The sequence below is a fragment of the Rhinatrema bivittatum genome, chromosome 10 (genome assembly GCF_901001135.1).
Source record: "Rhinatrema bivittatum chromosome 10, aRhiBiv1.1, whole genome shotgun sequence".
Classification (NCBI taxonomy): domain Eukaryota; kingdom Metazoa; phylum Chordata; class Amphibia; order Gymnophiona; family Rhinatrematidae; genus Rhinatrema; species Rhinatrema bivittatum.
Window position 1 is genome coordinate 54562083 of NC_042624.1, and position 17104 is coordinate 54579186.

General features: G+C 45.2%; 1 protein-coding gene across 2 annotated transcripts in view; it reads right to left on the reverse strand.

The window, feature by feature from the left end:
- The window catches only part of WDR47 (WD repeat domain 47), a 125082-nt gene that overhangs the window by 23427 nt on the left and 84551 nt on the right, over window positions 1–17104 (reverse strand). For both annotated transcript variants that reach the window (XM_029618230.1, XM_029618231.1), the window contains exon 10: window positions 13547–13707. In XM_029618230.1, coding sequence (XP_029474090.1) covers window positions 13547–13707 — 161 coding nt within the window. The remainder of the gene's footprint in view (window positions 1–13546; window positions 13708–17104) is intronic.

Below are 17104 nucleotides of genomic sequence, written 5' to 3' on the forward strand. Positions count from 1 at the left end.
TTTCAACAATGGGGACTGCACGCAAATGAGCCACCGATGTCACCATAACCTGCACAGAGTGGGCCTTTACTCTGTCAGCTAACTGAAGGCCTGTCTGTGCATAGCAAAATGCAATACAGTCTGCCAGCCAGTTAGGCAAGGTCTGTTTACCCACCACCGTTCCCAGTCTGTTGGTGTCAAAAAACACAAAGAGCTGTGTGGACTGCCTGTGGCCGACTGTGTGATCTAGGTAGAAAGCCAGGGCCCTCTTGCAGTCTAGGGTATGGAAAGCCTTTTCCCCGGGATGGGAGTGAGGCCTCAGAAATAAAGTGGGTAGAACGATTGACTGATTGAAGTGGAAATCAGTCACCACCTTGGGCAGAAACTTAGGATGCATACACAAGACCACACGATCATGGCGGGTACATAATCAGGGCCTGAAGCGCACTGACTCTATGAGCTGAAGTAATAGCCACCAGGAAAATCACTTTCCAGGTGAGCAACTTCAGATTGCAGGATTGTAGTGGCTCAAAAGGAGAGCACATGAGCCGTGCCAGGACAATGTTGAGGTCCCAGAACACAACAGGAGGCCGGAGGGGGGCTTCAATTGGCGGCATGCCAGGTATGCAATGACAGCACTAAAGTGAACCCTACCTGAGCTGGTTTGAAGCCCGGACTCGGAGAGATGCCACAAATAGTCCAATGGCCGGGGAAGGGGACATGAAAAAGGATCTAGACCATGTCCCGCATACCAGGTGGAAAATCTTTTCCACTTCAAGCTGTAGGACTTCCTGGTGGAAGGTTTCCGAGAAACCACCAGGACCTGGGAGACACAGTCCGAGCGCGCCAAGGGCTGGAGGACTACGCGCTCAACATCCAAGCCATTTGGATTAAAATTCAAACAAGAACTTAAAACCTGGCTCTTCAGAAAAGCCTACGAACTAATGTAAAGAAATATCAAATAAGCCACTTAATGAACATTATTTTTCCAGAAATATCACTTCTTCTCAGCACAGCAAATATTTGACTAAAATCTATTCAAAACTGAAACAGTAAACATCAATATTAGATTGTTAACTTTGAATGTTTTGATTATTCAATAGTATTAAAATAGATACAATCACTTTGAATAAGAACCTGTTAATACAATATTATACAATGTAATCAAATGTAATTTATGTGAACCATTGTGATCTTCTGTTGGAATGATGGTATATAAAAAACATAAATAAAGATGCCCTGATTCTGTGAGATGAGATCGGGCGCCGTCCCCAGCTGGATGGGTGCCCGCACCATCAGGTCCTGCAGAAGTGGGAACCACATCTGTTGGGGCTAGGAGGGCGCTATGAGTATCATAGTCCCCGTGTCATGCTGAAGCTTCAACAGTGTCCTCAAGAGGAGCGGTAGAGGGGGGTATGTGTACAGCAAGCCTCTCCCCCAGTGGAGGGAGAAGACATTGCAGGCCTTATGTCCGTCCCCTGACACCAGGGAGCAGAAACTCCTCACCTTGTGGTTGTGCGGGGAGGCTAAGACGTCCACATCCGGCATACCCCATCGGCAAAACAGCTCGGCCGCCACTTCAGAGTTGAGGGACCATTCGTGTGGCTGGATTGACTCAAGCGGTCCACCAGCACATTGAGGCGACCCAGCAGATATGTGGCTTGCCGAGACATCCCCTATAAAAGGGCCCAGGCCCACGCCTGCACCACCTCATGGCAGAGGAGGAACGAACCCGTGCCACCCTGCTTATTGATAAACCACATCGCTATCTGGTTGTCCGTCCGGATAAGGACTTTCTTGTGTGACAACCAGTCTCTGAATGCCCACAAGGCATAACTTATCAACTGAAGCACCAGGAAGTTTATTTGACAGCGGGCTTGGCGAGCGGTCCAGACACCCTGTATATGGATACCATCCATATGGACTCCCTAGCCCTGAGGTGAGGCATAGGTGAGCTGGAACAGTCTGAAAGGGGAGTCCCTTCTCCAAGTTGGAGAGGTCTTCCCACCAGGTCCAAGGAACCCTCCGCATGCACAGGCAGGCGAGAGGGGTAACCCAACAGGCGGAGCAGCATACAGGAGGACACCTGCTGGCTGCTGCGAATGTAGGTGGCCAGCGAGGTGAGTGCAAGCGCCCAATTCCTGGGTAAGAATGCTCTTTCCCGTGCTGTCTCCAGTCTGGCTTCTATGAAGTCCAGCTGAGGAGACGGGCAGAGATGAAACTGGGGAAGCTGATAACAAAACCCAAAGTTTGTAGTGCCTGCACTGTCAGAACCATAGCACTCAGGGCCCCCACCCGGGAGGCACTCCTGATCAGCCAGTTGTCGAGGTACGGGAAGACATGTACCATTTGATGTCTGAGATCAGGCATCAAATGGTACCAGGCATTTGGTGAAAACATGGGGGCGGAAGCCAACCTGTATTGGTAATGAGCCGTCCCCACCACAAAGTGGAGGTACTTCCTATGGCCAGGGAAAATGGCTATGTGACCATATTCCTCTTTGAGATCGAGGGAGCAGAGCCAGTCTCTTCCTCCGAGGAGGGGAATCAGCACGTCCAATTCTTGAACTTTTCTCTTGCGAGAAACTTGATCAGCACCCTGAGGTCAAGGAGGCAAGCCACCAGTCCTTTTTGGAATGAGGAAATACCTTGAATAGAACCCTCGGCCCTGCTGGGACCGAGGGACCTGCTCTACCGTGCCTGTTAGAAGGGCAGAGAGCTCTGTTTGATGATCTGCTGGGCAGACGAAACCCATGATGGACATGGGGCAGAGGTCCCTGAAAGCGAGCTGAAGTTGAGATGGTACCCCTGACGGATGACAGAGGAGGAACCACTGGTTCGAAGTGATCTCCTCCCAGCAATGGGCAAAGCCGAGAAGCCTGCCTCCTACTGGGGGATCCGGCATCAGGGGTATGGTCAACTGACTTCTGGTCCCTTGCCACCAGTCAAAAGCCTGTGGTTGGGGCCTCCTGGGGTGCCGGCTGGGGTCTAGGCACTTGCTGCTGGTGAGGACGGCCCCTAGAACCAGTGCGTGGCGTATGAGCTCGGGAACTGGAGGATAAAATTTCCACTGTTTATAAAAGGGTTTATGGGACCCCAGCCTGGAGGATTTCCTGGCCGAGGACGGGCCTTCAGAGGCACTAGCAGACAACTGTTGAAGGGTGCCATGATGATCCTTCAGTTGCGCCACCGCATCCTGGATCTTATCCCAGAAGAGGTTTTCACCTGTGCAGGGGAGGTTGGCTAGCCTTTCCTGGTTATACTGGGTCATGTGTAGCTGATAGGCAGTGATATGAGCCACCCACCACCGGGGGGGGGGGGGGGGGTGGAGGCATCGGTGCGGGAGCGCCAGGCCTTTTTCAGGGTGGACTCCACGACACCAACTGGTGGGGGAGGTGCCGTATCTTGAACCCCATGGCCTGCTGCACCAGATAGGTAGCATCAGCCTTTCTGTTGACGGGGGAGATAGAAATGGGGTGCTCCCACATAGAAACATAGAAATGACGGCAGAAGAAGACCAAACAGCCCATCCAGTCTGCCCAGCAAGCTTCACATTTTTTTCTCATACTTATCTGTTTCTCTTAGCTCTTTGGTTCTATTTCCCTTCCACCCCCACCATTAATGTAGAGAGCAGTGATGGAGCTGCAACCAAGTGAAATATCAAGCTTGATTAGTTAGGGGTAGTAGGGGTAGTAACCGCCGCAATAAGCAAGCTACACCCATGTTTATTTGTTTTACCCAGACTGTGTTATTCAGCCCTTATTGGTTGTTTTTCTTCTCCCCTGCCGTTGAAGCAGGGAGCTATGCTGGATATGCGTGTAGTATCAGTTTTTCTTCTCCCCTGCCGTTGAAGTATAGAGCTATGCTGGATATGCGTGAAGTATTAGTTTTTCTTCTCCCCTGCGGTTGAAGCAGGATATGCATTGAAAGTGAAGTATCAGGCTTATTTGGTTTGGGGTAGTAACCGCCGTAACAAGCCAGCTACTCCCCGCTTTGTGAGTGCGAATCCTTTTTTCTTCTCCCCTGCCGTTGAAGCAGAGAGCTATGCTGGATATGCGTGAAGTATCAGTTTTTCTTCTCCCCTGCCGTTGAAGCAGAGAGCTATGCGTGAAGTATCAGTTTTTCTTCTCCCCTGCCGTTGAAGCAGAGAGCTATGCTGGATATGTATTGAAAGTGAAGTATCAGGCTTATTTGGTTTGGGGTAGTAACCGCCGTAACAAGCCAGCTACTCCCCTCTTTGTGAGTGCGAATCCTTTTTTCCACATTTCCTCTTGCTGTTGTAGCTTAGAGTGATGTTGGAGTCACAGTAACCATGTGTATGTTTATTGAATAAGGGTATTATCTCCAGGCAGTAGCCGTCATTCTGGCGAGCCACCCACTCTTTATTGACGGCCTCTTGATTTTATGGATCCACAGTGTTTATCCCACGCCCCTTTGAAGTCCTTCACAGTTCTGGTCTTCACCACTTCCTTCGGAAGGGCATTCCAGGCATCCACCACCCTCTCCGTGAAGAAATACTTCCTGACATTGGTTCTGAATCTTCCTCCCTGGAGCTTCAAATCGTGACCCCTGGTTCTGCTGATTTTTTTCCTATGGAAAAGGTTTGTCGTTGTCATTGGATCATTAAAACCTTTCAAGTATCTGAAAGTCTGTATCATATCACCTCTGCTCCTCCTTTCCTCCAGGGTGTACATATTTAGATTCTTCAATCTCTCCTCATAAGTCATTTGATGAAGACCTTCCACCTTTTTGGTCACCCTTCTCTGGACCGCCTCCATCTTGTCTCTGTCTCTTCGGAGATACGGTCTCCAGAACTGAACACAATACTCCAGGTGAGGTCTCACCAAGGACCTGTACAAGGGGATAATCACTTCCCTTTTCTTACTCGATATTCCTCTCTCTATGCAGCCCAGCATTCTTCTGGCTTTAGCTATCGCCTTGTCACATTGTTTCGCCGACTTCAGATCATTAGACACCATCACCCCAAGGTCTCTCTCCTGCTCCGTGCACATCAGCCTTTCTCCCCCCATCGAATACAGTTCATTCGGATTTCCACTCCCCATATGCATGACTTTGCACTTCTTGGCATTGAATGTCAGCTGCCATGTCTTCGACCACTCTTCCATCTTCCTTAAATCCCGTCTCATTCTCTCCACTCCTTCCGACGTGTCCACTCTGTTGCAGATCTTAGTGTCATCCGCAAAAAGACATACCTTACCTTCTATCCCTTCCGCAATGTCGCTCACAAAGATATTGAAAAGGACCGGTCCCAACACCGATCCCTGCGGTACACCGCTTAAAACCGCTCTCTCTTCAGAGAGAGTTCCATTTACCATCACACATTGTCTTCTGTCCGTCAACCAGTTTGCAATCCAGGCCACCACCTCGGCACTCACTCCTAAGCTTCTCATTTTATTCACCAGTCTCCTGTGCGGGACAGTGTCAAAAGCTTTGCTGAAATCCAAGTAGATGACATCGAGTGCTCTTCCTCGATCCAATTCCTTGGTTACCCAGTCAAAAAAGTCAATCAGATTTGTCTGACAGGATCTTCCAATGGTGAATCCATGCTGCCTCTGGTCCAGCAATTCTCCCGACTGTAGATAGTTCACTATTCTCTCTTTCAACAGTGACTCCATTACTTTTCCCACCACCGAAGTGAGGCTAACCGGTCTGTAGTTACCAGCCTCTTCTCTGTTCCCACTCTTGTGAAGCGGGACCACCACCGCTCTCCTCCAATCATTCGGCACCACTCCCGTTTCTAGGGATCTATTGAATAGGTCACACAGCGGACCTGCCAGCACATCTCTGAGCTCCCTCAGTATTCTGGGATGAACTTCATCAGGCCCCATGGCTTTGTCCACTTTCAGTTTCACCAGCTCTTCCCATACATTTTCTACTGTAAATGGAGTTACATCTACTCCATTCCCCTCCAGTTTCTTGTTAACTAGTGTCGGTCCTTCTCCAGGGTCCTCTTTAGTGAACACAGAACTGAAGTATTCATTTAATATTTCTGCCATTTCTTCGTCTCTCTCCACGCATTGATCCTTTCCACCTTTCAATTTCACTATACCATTTTGAACTTTTCTCTTTTCACTGATATATCTGAAAAATGTTTTGTTACCACTCTTTACCTCTTTGGCAATCCTCTCTTCCGCTTGACTTTTTGCCATCTTGATTAATTTCTTCGTCTCCCTCAGTTCTACCAGATATTCTTCTTTGTGTTCCTCCTTTTGGGATCTTTTATATTTCTTGAATGCTGTTCTTTTAGCCTTTATTTTGTCAGCCACCTCCTTTGAGAACCAGATAGGTATCATTTTTCTTTTGCTTTTCTTTACTTTTCTAACATATAGATTAGTTGCCTTGGTGATTGCTCCTTTTAGATTGGTCCACTGTTGATCCACATCTCTCTCGTTTTCCCAGCCTTTTAGTTCTTCCTCCAGGTACTTCCCCATTTCATCAAAGTCTGTGTTTTTGAACATCAAAACTTGGGTTTTTGTGCTTCTTTTCCGTGTCCTTTTTGTGATATTAAACCATACCGTTTGATGATCACTGGTGCTGAGGTGGGCACCCACCTGGACGTCTGAGACATTATCTCCATTAGTGAGCACTAAGTCGAGTATAGCTCCTTCTCTCGTGGGTTCCATTACCATTTGTTTGAATAAAGCTACTTGCAGGGCATCTACTATTTCTCTACTATTTTTAGATTCTGCAGATGGGATTCTCCAGTCTACATCTGGCATATTAAAGTCTCCAACGATCACCACTTCTCCTTTCTTTGCTATCCTGTGGAGGAGGTCCTTGAAGATGTTGAGGATGGGAACCGCCACAATCTCCTTAGGAGCGTCGATAAACTGGAGTATTTCCAGAATTTTGTGTCACACATCCCCCTCCATGAACAGCTGAAAGGGGATGGCTTCAGCCATAGAACATTACAAACTCCGCAAAGGACAGATCCTTGGGAGGGGGGGCTCCCCGAATACTTAGAGGACAACTCCATAAAATCATCTCCCTAAGGGTCGTAAGGACCTTCCTCCTCACCAGGGCCAACGTGACGCGGATGAGGTCCGTGAGGGGTATCAGCTCTGGGCTCTGAGGCCTTCGGAGGCCTCAAAGTTACCGAGGGAATCGATGGTTCCCTTGGCATAGAGGGGACCAAACGTGGAAGTCTGGATGGCCCGGCAGGGGCTCGGGAAATTGTGGTCTCGGAACCACGGCATCAGCTGTCTCCTTCCTCCTCAGAGGACCTGAGGATCGGGATCACTCCAGTGGAGGGCATTAGTGGCCGTTGAGGAATCTAAGGTCCATTGGGCACCGGCTGTGTCAGTAGGGCACCTAAAAGGATGTCCAGATGATCCAGCAAGGGTGCTAAAACTGATGGCGGGGGCTTGGGCACTGGTATGGGGGCCAGTGGCATCGGCAGCTCAACGATCTGAAGCGCCTTGAGCACCGTGGACTGCACCCTATGGTCCAGCTCCTCCTGAAAGTCCGGTGTAGCCAGGACTGAGGGAGGGGGATGAGGCGTCACCGGCTCATCCTTGGAGCCCTGAGGAGGCAAGGTGCCTGGCACCGCTATCAGTGGGGAATACCTAGGGCTACCGGGGGCATCGGTGGATGGGGCCTCTGATGACCAGTGTTTGGTGGCAGCCTGGCAGCTGCCAGTGCCGCACCAGAACCAGAGCCAGGCATCGACAGCAACTGGTGACGATGCTTAAGTGATCTCCCTCGATGCTCGGACAAGTCTTTCCCCAGTGCTGAGGAAGCAGAGGATCCTGGTGCTCAGGAGAGTGGTGAGATTATCAAGGCTCTCTCACCAACCCCGGGATCCTTGGAAGGACCGGTGAGAGGAACAGTGAGGGGAAGCATGTTGAGAGCTCCCCGCGACCTCTTAGAGTTGAAGGATCCGAAGCAAGTATAGATGGAGCAGACTTGAGTGTCCCGAAAAGTTTTTCCTTCTTATCGAGGCGCGCTTGATGGCTCTTGGGGATCATCTGGTCACACAGACACCCACAGACATCATGCGAGGCCCCCAAGCAGATGATATAGAGCTCATGCGGATCCGTGATGGATATGGTCCGCAGGCACTGGGGACACTGACAAAAAACGGTCGACACCATGAGGAAAAACCACATGGCGTGCGGTCGATGACCAGTGGTCCCCGTGTGGTGAAGCATCTGTGGATCAACCGCCAGCTGGAGGAAAGAAACAGGAAGAAAAACTACCGACCGAGATAGCATCGACCACAAAGGGGAATTGGATGAGAAAGTCAAGAAAAAAACCAAAACTTTATCAAGAAAAGAAGAACAAATGGAGTTCCACAAACTGCAAGGCAACTGCACTGCGGAAAAGAAGAGAATGAAGGGGATCCTTGCGTGGTTGCGCGGATAGCAGCATGCTGAGCATGCTCAGTGTGCTGGTCAAAGCTTCTAGAAACTTTGACAAAGTTTTCCATGCCGGGCTCCATCGGGTGATGTCACCCTCATGTGAGGACAGCCATCCTGCTTGTCCTAGGAGAAATGCATAATGGCTCAGCTAAACCAGAGTCAGAAGATGTTAGCATGTATACACATGTAAATGAAGATACATCACATGCAAACAAGGCTTTAGCTTGTGCATAGGAAATAGTATGGTATGCTCTCCAAATTTAACATTTGCCTTGGAACAGGTATTAAATCTTTACCATGCACACTAAGGCTTAAAACTGTCTAACTACCTCTGGAAATCCCCCATGCCAACCAAGCCTTTCTCCCTGGGCTATTTAGGACAAGGCTTGCCAAAGCAGGAAGCATGAATGGCATACTTTTGTGGATTAATGTGCACACCATTACTACATACATGTTCTGGAGACAATGTTTTAGCATCTACATGAAAATTATTTTGCATAGCAAATTTTGGAATGCATGTTACATTTTTACCAAAGTTCAGCCAAAAACGTATTAGCACAAGTTGCACAGGCCCCAATATAGAGACATACATTCTTCAGCAACCAAATTATGTGTATGAAAATAATGATGTCCAGTAACTGAATACTTCAGGGGAAATTCAAGTTAATATCCAATGTATGCAAATAAACGTAAACAGATTGCCCGCATGCTATTTTTTTCTAATTATTGTGTACTCCTTGGAGTCTGTAGCCTTAAACTTCATGTTCCAGTCTTACATGTATTATTCTTGGGATCTCATTAGATAATTGTATTTTATGATATTGCAAATATGCAACTTATAAAACCAGCAACTTCTTTAAAACTGTATAAAGATTTATTTAAAAATTTCAAAATTTCTCAGAAAATAAAAGTTAAAAAAAAAGAAAAGCCCCCTGAACAGAATTAAATGAGTTGCAATGTCACTGCACTCACTGCCTGCTTTACAAACTGCAAACTCTGCCAAATTGTCAGTTTTTGCCATTTTAATCCCATTACCATGAGCTTCTATGCTGCAAAACCGTGGAACAAAATGGCTCTGAACTTTCAAGGCACATTTCTTCTGTTGTCCGAAGAACTGGAGCCATTTGCTGTCTCTAGTGAGGAACACTGCCAAACAACGTTGTACAAAATTTGTGCTACGCTAGAAAGAAAAGCAGTATTCATCTGCTCATGCTCTCCCTTTCCCTGGTGCAAACAGATGCAAACTTTTGAAGGTTGCCTCATGTCAGTATTATACATTTAAAAAGCAGAAGCAAATCAGCATGGGAGAAATGTGTAATAATGCAAGCACTTTAAAAAAAAAGACAAAAACTGGAACGATTTTCAAAACTGTTTCTTCAATCATCTATGGCAAAAGGCTTTTAAACTACAGATACAATTACAACCCCTCCACATATCTGACAACCTGCCTTCTCAAAGTCCCTGGAACATTAAAGCTTTAGAGCTCTGGCATTTACATTTTCCAAAGGAATCATCTTTCCCAAGTTATGAGTCACTCTGCGGGGCAGGAAAGGGGGCGAGCAGGGTGTCTTTTTATGACTGTCCCTAACTGACTAGCAACGCACAAATGTGTCAGGAAAAATCTCTTAAGCCTGATTACAGGAATACAGTGCTAGATAACAAAAACCTAGCTGGCGAGGTCTTCCCATCAACAATTATGATTTTGTTTAAACAGGAGCTCATTTTAGCTGAAAACGTTTGCACACTGAACTGCTGAAAAAAGTGTGTGCAGTGATACTATTTCTGTGTGCACTTTATTTTGAAACATTTCAATCATTGTGGTAAAAAAAAACAAAACAAAAACCCAGATTCTTGGCAAGTAACTTTCTCTAAAAAAAAAAAAAAAAAAAAAAGGGCATCTTTTTGAGGGATTTGATAGACATGAAAAAAAAAAAGCAGAGGACAAATGGAATTTTTCTCTTACTGGACTACTCTACATCCCACAATTAAAATAAAAGGCAAGCAATAATGTGACGTAACACCACAAATTATACAAAGGGGTCAGTTTTCAAAGAGATCTAACTGGTTTAGTACTTAGCTAGGATGAAAGCTTTTGAAAACTGAGCAGGCTAACTGGCTAAATTTAGTCACCTAAATTTCACTAGATGACTAACTTTTGCCAACCAAATTCTGGAAGGGGCAGGGGATGAGGATAATGGAAGACTATCCTAGTAGTTATAGCAGTGGGCTACGATTCAGGGAAGCCCAAAAGTTCAAATCCTACTATCGCTCATTGTGACCTTGGGCAAGTCACTTTACTTTCCATTGCTTCAGGTATAAATTTAGATTGTGAACCCTCTGGGGATAGGGAAATACCTTCAGCACCTGAATATAATCCATTCTGAAGTGCCAAAAAGCACTGATTTTCAGTGCTAGTTGCTTAACATTTGGCTGGCCAAATCTAAACATTGCTATAGTTCCTAGGGGTGTTCTGAGACTGACGAAAGCAGATAATTCTGGTCATGCCGGACAGCAGTCCTAAAATTATCCGGATATGTTTTTACCTGGTAACTAGGTCTTTATTCAGCTATACTTAGTGGAGCTCTTAATCAGCAATGCTCTGCTGAATATCTGTGACAATTTTATCCAGCTCTCTTCAGCCAACTAAACTGTCTGCTCACTGGGCTGCTAAATATTGACGTCAGAGCCCAAACTTTCAAAACTGTTCTCAGTATACCATCTGTTCATGTAAGTGGATCTGCAGAGATTTATGCTAGTATTTTATAAGCTGTATGGTGGAAGCCATATATTTCATAAAATACCACAAATTTCTGCCCCAAAAGTATGTGTATATGTTTCAGTGCATGCATAAACTATTTGCAATGCAGAAACATGCATACTTTCTCTACAAATTTTATGAACATATATTTTATGCACCTAATTCTAACAATGCATGTGTAATAACCTACCTTATAAATGGGCTCTGACAGACGGCCCGCAAATGCGCAGTAGAGAGCAATTCTACCATGCATGCGCAGGTGAGTACATCGGTCAGAGTGGAGCGTGCCTGAAAAATAAAAATGGCGCTGGGAGGAGCAGTAGCAGCGGCGGCGGCGAGGAGCAGTAGCGGTGGTGGCGCACACGAGGGAGGGAGGGAGGGAGGGAGGGAGGGAGGGACCCCCCCCCCCCGGAGATCTTCCGTCTGCGGGTTGTGGATGAGCTGAAAGTGGAGGGGATTGAGAGAGGGGGAGGGAGGAGAGAGTGAGGTGAGGGGAGGGGGAGGGAGGAGAGAGTGAGAGGGGAGGGGGAGGGAGGAGAGAGTGAGAGGGGAGGGGGAGGTGAGAGGGAGGGAGTGGGAAGGAAATAGACCGAAATTTTTTTTTTAAATGTAGCCCGTTGTTATGGGCTTAACGGCTAGTCTAGATATAAATGGAGAAGTAGGTATTTTGTAAAGTATGTGTGTATTTTGCTTCTGAACATACTTGCACCCATACTCGGAATCAACAGTTCACCGATACCTCCACCAGTTTACCCAGACCTCCCACACAAAAACTATAAACAAAAAACAAGGGCAATTTCAACTGCACAAGTCAATCAGTAGGTTTAAAAGTATACAGACAAGTTTGGAAATGTACCACAGATGCTTCTTACAAAATAGAAACTTGTGTGCATACCTGCAAACCCTGCCCCAGAATGCCCATAAACTGCCCTCACCCCAATTCACATTTATACAAAACACTGCAAATACGTGTTTTTCTCTTGAAGATCATAGAATAGCATACATGCACATAATTACTTCCAGGGATGGTAATTTTAAAATTGGTGCATGGGGGCACATTTGTGCATGTCCATCAGCTCACACCCAGGGATGCTGCAGTTTTATAACTTGCACATGTAATAAAATAGCCTGGCCGCGCGCACATGTGCACCAAATTTTAAGTGGGCATGCAAATTCTGCTTCTACCGCATAAGTTAATTAGTCTTATATTCATACAGTTATTATGTTATATTGTAAAGCTCTTTGCTGAATTAATGTTTGAATGTAAACCGAGGTGATGTTTCTTACGGACCCCGGTATATAAAAATCCTTAAATAAATAATAAATAAATAAGTTAGGGAATTTTAAAAGGGGCGTGTGCCCATGCTATTCCCAGTTTACCAATTTGTCCGCCAGTTTGTCCAGTTAAGAGCTAGGTCCTCCACCCCCCCCGGGTTTGATTGCTTACACTCCCCCCGGTTACCTCAGACCCTTTAAACCCCTTTTATAACTTACACATTATCCATGGCAGAAGTAAAGCTATGGGGCAGGGGACCTCAGCACGTGCCAGAATGTGTAAGTAGTTACTCACACATCTCTTGGACAGGTCCCATAATACCCATGCCCCTTTTTTTGGAAACTTTTGAGATGTGCACGCTGTGGCATTTAAGTGTGCTCTTTAGAATACGGATGACCGGCACAAGCCTGACTCCTTCGTGCATCCCCTAATTAATGCGCACGCCGAGCTTTTAAAATTCGCCTTATAATATCCAATTGCATTTCATGCATTACACTTCTTACTCACCTAGAACAATCAAGTTCATTTCTGGCAATATTATATATTAATATGCTCATTGCAGACCCGGGGTGGGGGTAAAAAGGGGGACATTCCTTTCCCCACCCCTTGCAAAAATTACGCGCTCAACAGTAGTGCACACCTGCTTGTAACACTAACACATAGCCTGGTGCTGAAGCCTAGTCAGAAGAGGACCTTTTGTAGGCTGCAATTACACCAATGGTAGACTAGGGTGAATAGGAGAGAAAGAACAAAACACACCAAATGTTTAAGTACTATTTCAGGTTCATCTGATGCAAAGCTACTGCAAACCAACCAAGTCACTGACTACACTACAGAGAAAATAAAATGTGTTCTGTACTGCGCTGTTCTAACAACAGTCTTGGTCTTAGCAAAAACTGACATTTTAAATTGTGGATTCTTTTTGTTGGATCAGCATAAACAGAAGCTAGATAGGTCCATTCTTCTTGAAAGCTCATATGTGAGAACACAGTTTATGAATCCAAGATAAGGCCATGAAACCATCACACAATAAGGAAAACATCATGGAGAAGAGTAAATTATCTGTGATTAGCTAAGATGCACTGGTCTCTGAAAAGAATTATAGGACAAATGAAGGCGTGACTTTAAAATTACTGCTTAGATTCATTCTTACCTTGGATCAATAATGTCTGGGTAGGCACAGACTCTTAGAGTTTTGGAATTTGAACCGACAGCATACAAGGCACCACTTGGATGAAATGCTACAGCTCTGACAGCTTGTGTATCTTCTAGAGTAGTAAGACATGTGAACTGGCTTTTGGATTTTTCTACCTGCTACATAAAAAGTAAGAAACAAAATAAACTTTACAGTTTTCCAGTGAAAGCAACTATTCTTCCTGTAATGGGTGTTCTCTGAAGACAGCAGTTTAGTTACACAGTGGGTCATACCACGGTGTTCGATACCAAATAAGTGGATTCTTCCAGAGCTTTCTAGAAAAGACAAAAGTGTGGTGGTTCATGTATTGCAGCAGCCTCAAGACTCCCCTCTGGAGGGGAGATGGGTGGGTTTAGGTGACTGGTGAACTGCTGCATTCAGATAATACACATTACAGGTAAGCAATTTCACTTTCTCTGAAGACAAGCTGGTTCACCAAGTCTCACACAAGTGGGATTCCCAAGCTAAGACTAGTCTTCACATTAAACTACTATGCATCACAGAATAGCACAATCATTAAATAAACCATAGCAATAAGGGAAATAATAAAATGGTCCTATTCAAATTTACAAACCCTTGAATGTTTGGGCTGATAATATGCAGTCAAGTTGACACACACATGTTTAGATGGCAATGAAAGGGGAAGTATCCACACTGTTCTTTGTTTGATTGTAATTAGTGTCTGTGTATAAATACACAGTCTGCAATTCATCCATGGCTGCACTGACTTTGGTGGTTATTGAAGCATGGGGGAAAGCAAAAGAACTTTCGAAGGATCTGTGAGCAAAAGTAGTTCAACGTTATAAATCAGGAAAAGGATATAGAAAGATATCAAAGATTTGAAAATGACAATCAACACTGTTCAAACTCTGGTCAAGAATGGAAAGTTATGGGTTCTGTTAATACCAAGGTAGACAAAGAAAGATTTCAGGCAACTGCCAGGAAAATTTGTTGGGATGCAAAGAAAAATCCACAAGCAACTTCTACTGAAATGCAGGCTTCTCTGAAACAAAGTGGTGTGGGTGTGTCAGCATGCCCAATAAGGAGATACTTAAACAAGAATGGGCTGCATGGTAGAGTTGGCAGAAAAAAGCCATTGCTGCATCAACACTACAAATCAGCCCACTTCCAATACACCAAACAGCACCTAGAGAAGCCTCAAAACTTCTGGAACAAAATAATTTGGAGTGATGAGACAAAAATTGAACTTTATGGTCACAACCATAAACTCTATGAAGAGAGGCACACTATCCCTACCGTGATGCATGGAGGTGGACCTCTACTGGTTTTTTTTTTTTGGGGGGGGGGGGAATTACAGTGGCACATTGAATTTAGTCAAAACTGATGGCAGGATGAATGCAGCATCTAATCAGAAAATATTGGAAGCAATTTTGCATTCATCAGCAGGAAGGTGCACATGGGGGCATTTGGACTTTCCAACATGACAATGATCTGAAACATAAGACCAAGTCGATCCTTCAGCGGCTGCAGCAGAAGGAAGTGAAGATTTTGGAGTGGCCATCATGATCTCCGGACCTCAACATCACTGAGCCACTTTGGGGAGAACTCAAACATGCAGTTCATGCTAGGCAGCCAAAGAATGTACAGGATCTGGAGGCATTTTGCCAAGAGGAATGGGCAGCTTTACCACATGAGAAAATAAAGAGCCTCATTCACAATTATCACAAAAGACTGCAAGCAGTCATTGATACAAAAAGGGAGCAATACACGATATTATGAACTAAGGGTGTATATACTTTGGAACAGGTCCATTTTATTATTTCCCTTATTGCTATGGTTTGTTTAATGATTGTGCTATTCTGTGATGCGTAATAGTTTAATTTAAATATTAAAAATGTCTGATCACTCATGTTTTCTTAAAAAGCTACACATCTTAGTTTCTGCCAGGGGTATGTAAACTTATGAGCGCAAATGTATTTTTCAATACAAGAAGAAACACCACCAAAATATAAAATGGGCACTACACAGCACAGAGTTGGGTTTCATCCCGTAAAGAGGATGGATAGTCCAAATTCACTATTCTGCCAGAAGGCAGATAGTAATAGGATGTGAGTGCATGAACTGAAATCTACTCCACACTGCAGCCTTGCAAATTTCAGTGGATGTAGACCTTAGGTGAACAAAGAAAAAGGCTAACCTTAGGAGAATGTGCTGGAATACTGAAATTACAGTGTTGGTGATAGGGCTACCATGGCAGTCACCACTCTTCACCTCTACCCCCCCCCTCCTGACAATGAATACTAGGACTGCCCTAACATTATGGGCCTAGTCATGCCCCCCTCTAAGGTCAGACATGCCTCGGAATAAAGGAGGTGGAATCTGCTGTCCAATTAGAAACAGTTAGAATCCTTCAGTTTCAGTTTATATTTTATTTATTTTTCTTGGGAATTTATCAGTGTTTATTATAAAAAAAATAAAAATGGCAGAAAATCAGTGAGGAAAAAAAGACATTTTCCAGGTATCTATAAGAGTTTATTTTGGAGGACTAAAGCCAGGACAGCAAATTAAAAAAGTTAAGCAGACTGATGTTTTAATAGAATTAACTGTTGCTATAGAACTGAAACAGACCTGTAAACACTTTATGCCTCTCCCCCATTGCCACTGATTCATTGGCATCCCCCCTTTCTACCTTTCCCCACTCTCTGACTAACACGTTTCTCTTTCTTTCCTCCCTGCGTCCTGCTGAGAATCTCTCCCTCTCCCCGGCTCTCATACAGTCACAGGGAGCAGACTGTGCTCCTCCTCCCAACTTTGACAGGATGCCTGCATGTGCTTGCTGTGGCTCTGCAGTACTTCTGCATCTGCAGAGATTCCAAGGAGCCTTCTGCGAAGCGCTTCCACCCGCTCGGGCTTCTAGTATTGACATGGGGGCTTGAAATGTTGGCTTGGCAGCACCAGATAGCAGGGACTTCTGGCTGGTGAGAGGGGAGATCTTGAAAAGCTGCATCGACAGCACCCACTCTGCTTTCTAGCAGTTGCTGGGGAAGGGGCTTGAAATGCCCAGTAGCAGATGCTTCGGCTGGTGGCAGGGATGGTGGTTGGGCAGTGGGCGAGGGGAACTTGAAATGCTATACTGGCAGCATGCACTTCAGCTCACTCAGGCTTCCAGCAGTGGTGGAGGGCCTTGAAATACTGCACTGGCAGCTCTGGAGCCGCTCCTTTGATGGACTTAAATTAGGGGGAAAATCTGTTCAAACTGATTTTCACCACTACAAAAATTCAAGAATTTAAAAGATGAAAATTCATTTAAAGTGATAATGAAGGAGCTTAAAAATAAATACTTTATCACTGTACTCTTAGGACTATTATAGTCAAAAGTTACAGGGGGGGGGGGGGGGCTGGGTAAACTTTCTATGAGCTTGAATCATCTCCAAGTAAAAGGTGATGGCTCACTTGCGATATAATTTTCAAACTTCTACCAAGATAAAACTTTTTGTCCCCATTCTCATGTGTCTCATACATGTGCAATTTTTTTTTTTGTAATACAGGGAATGA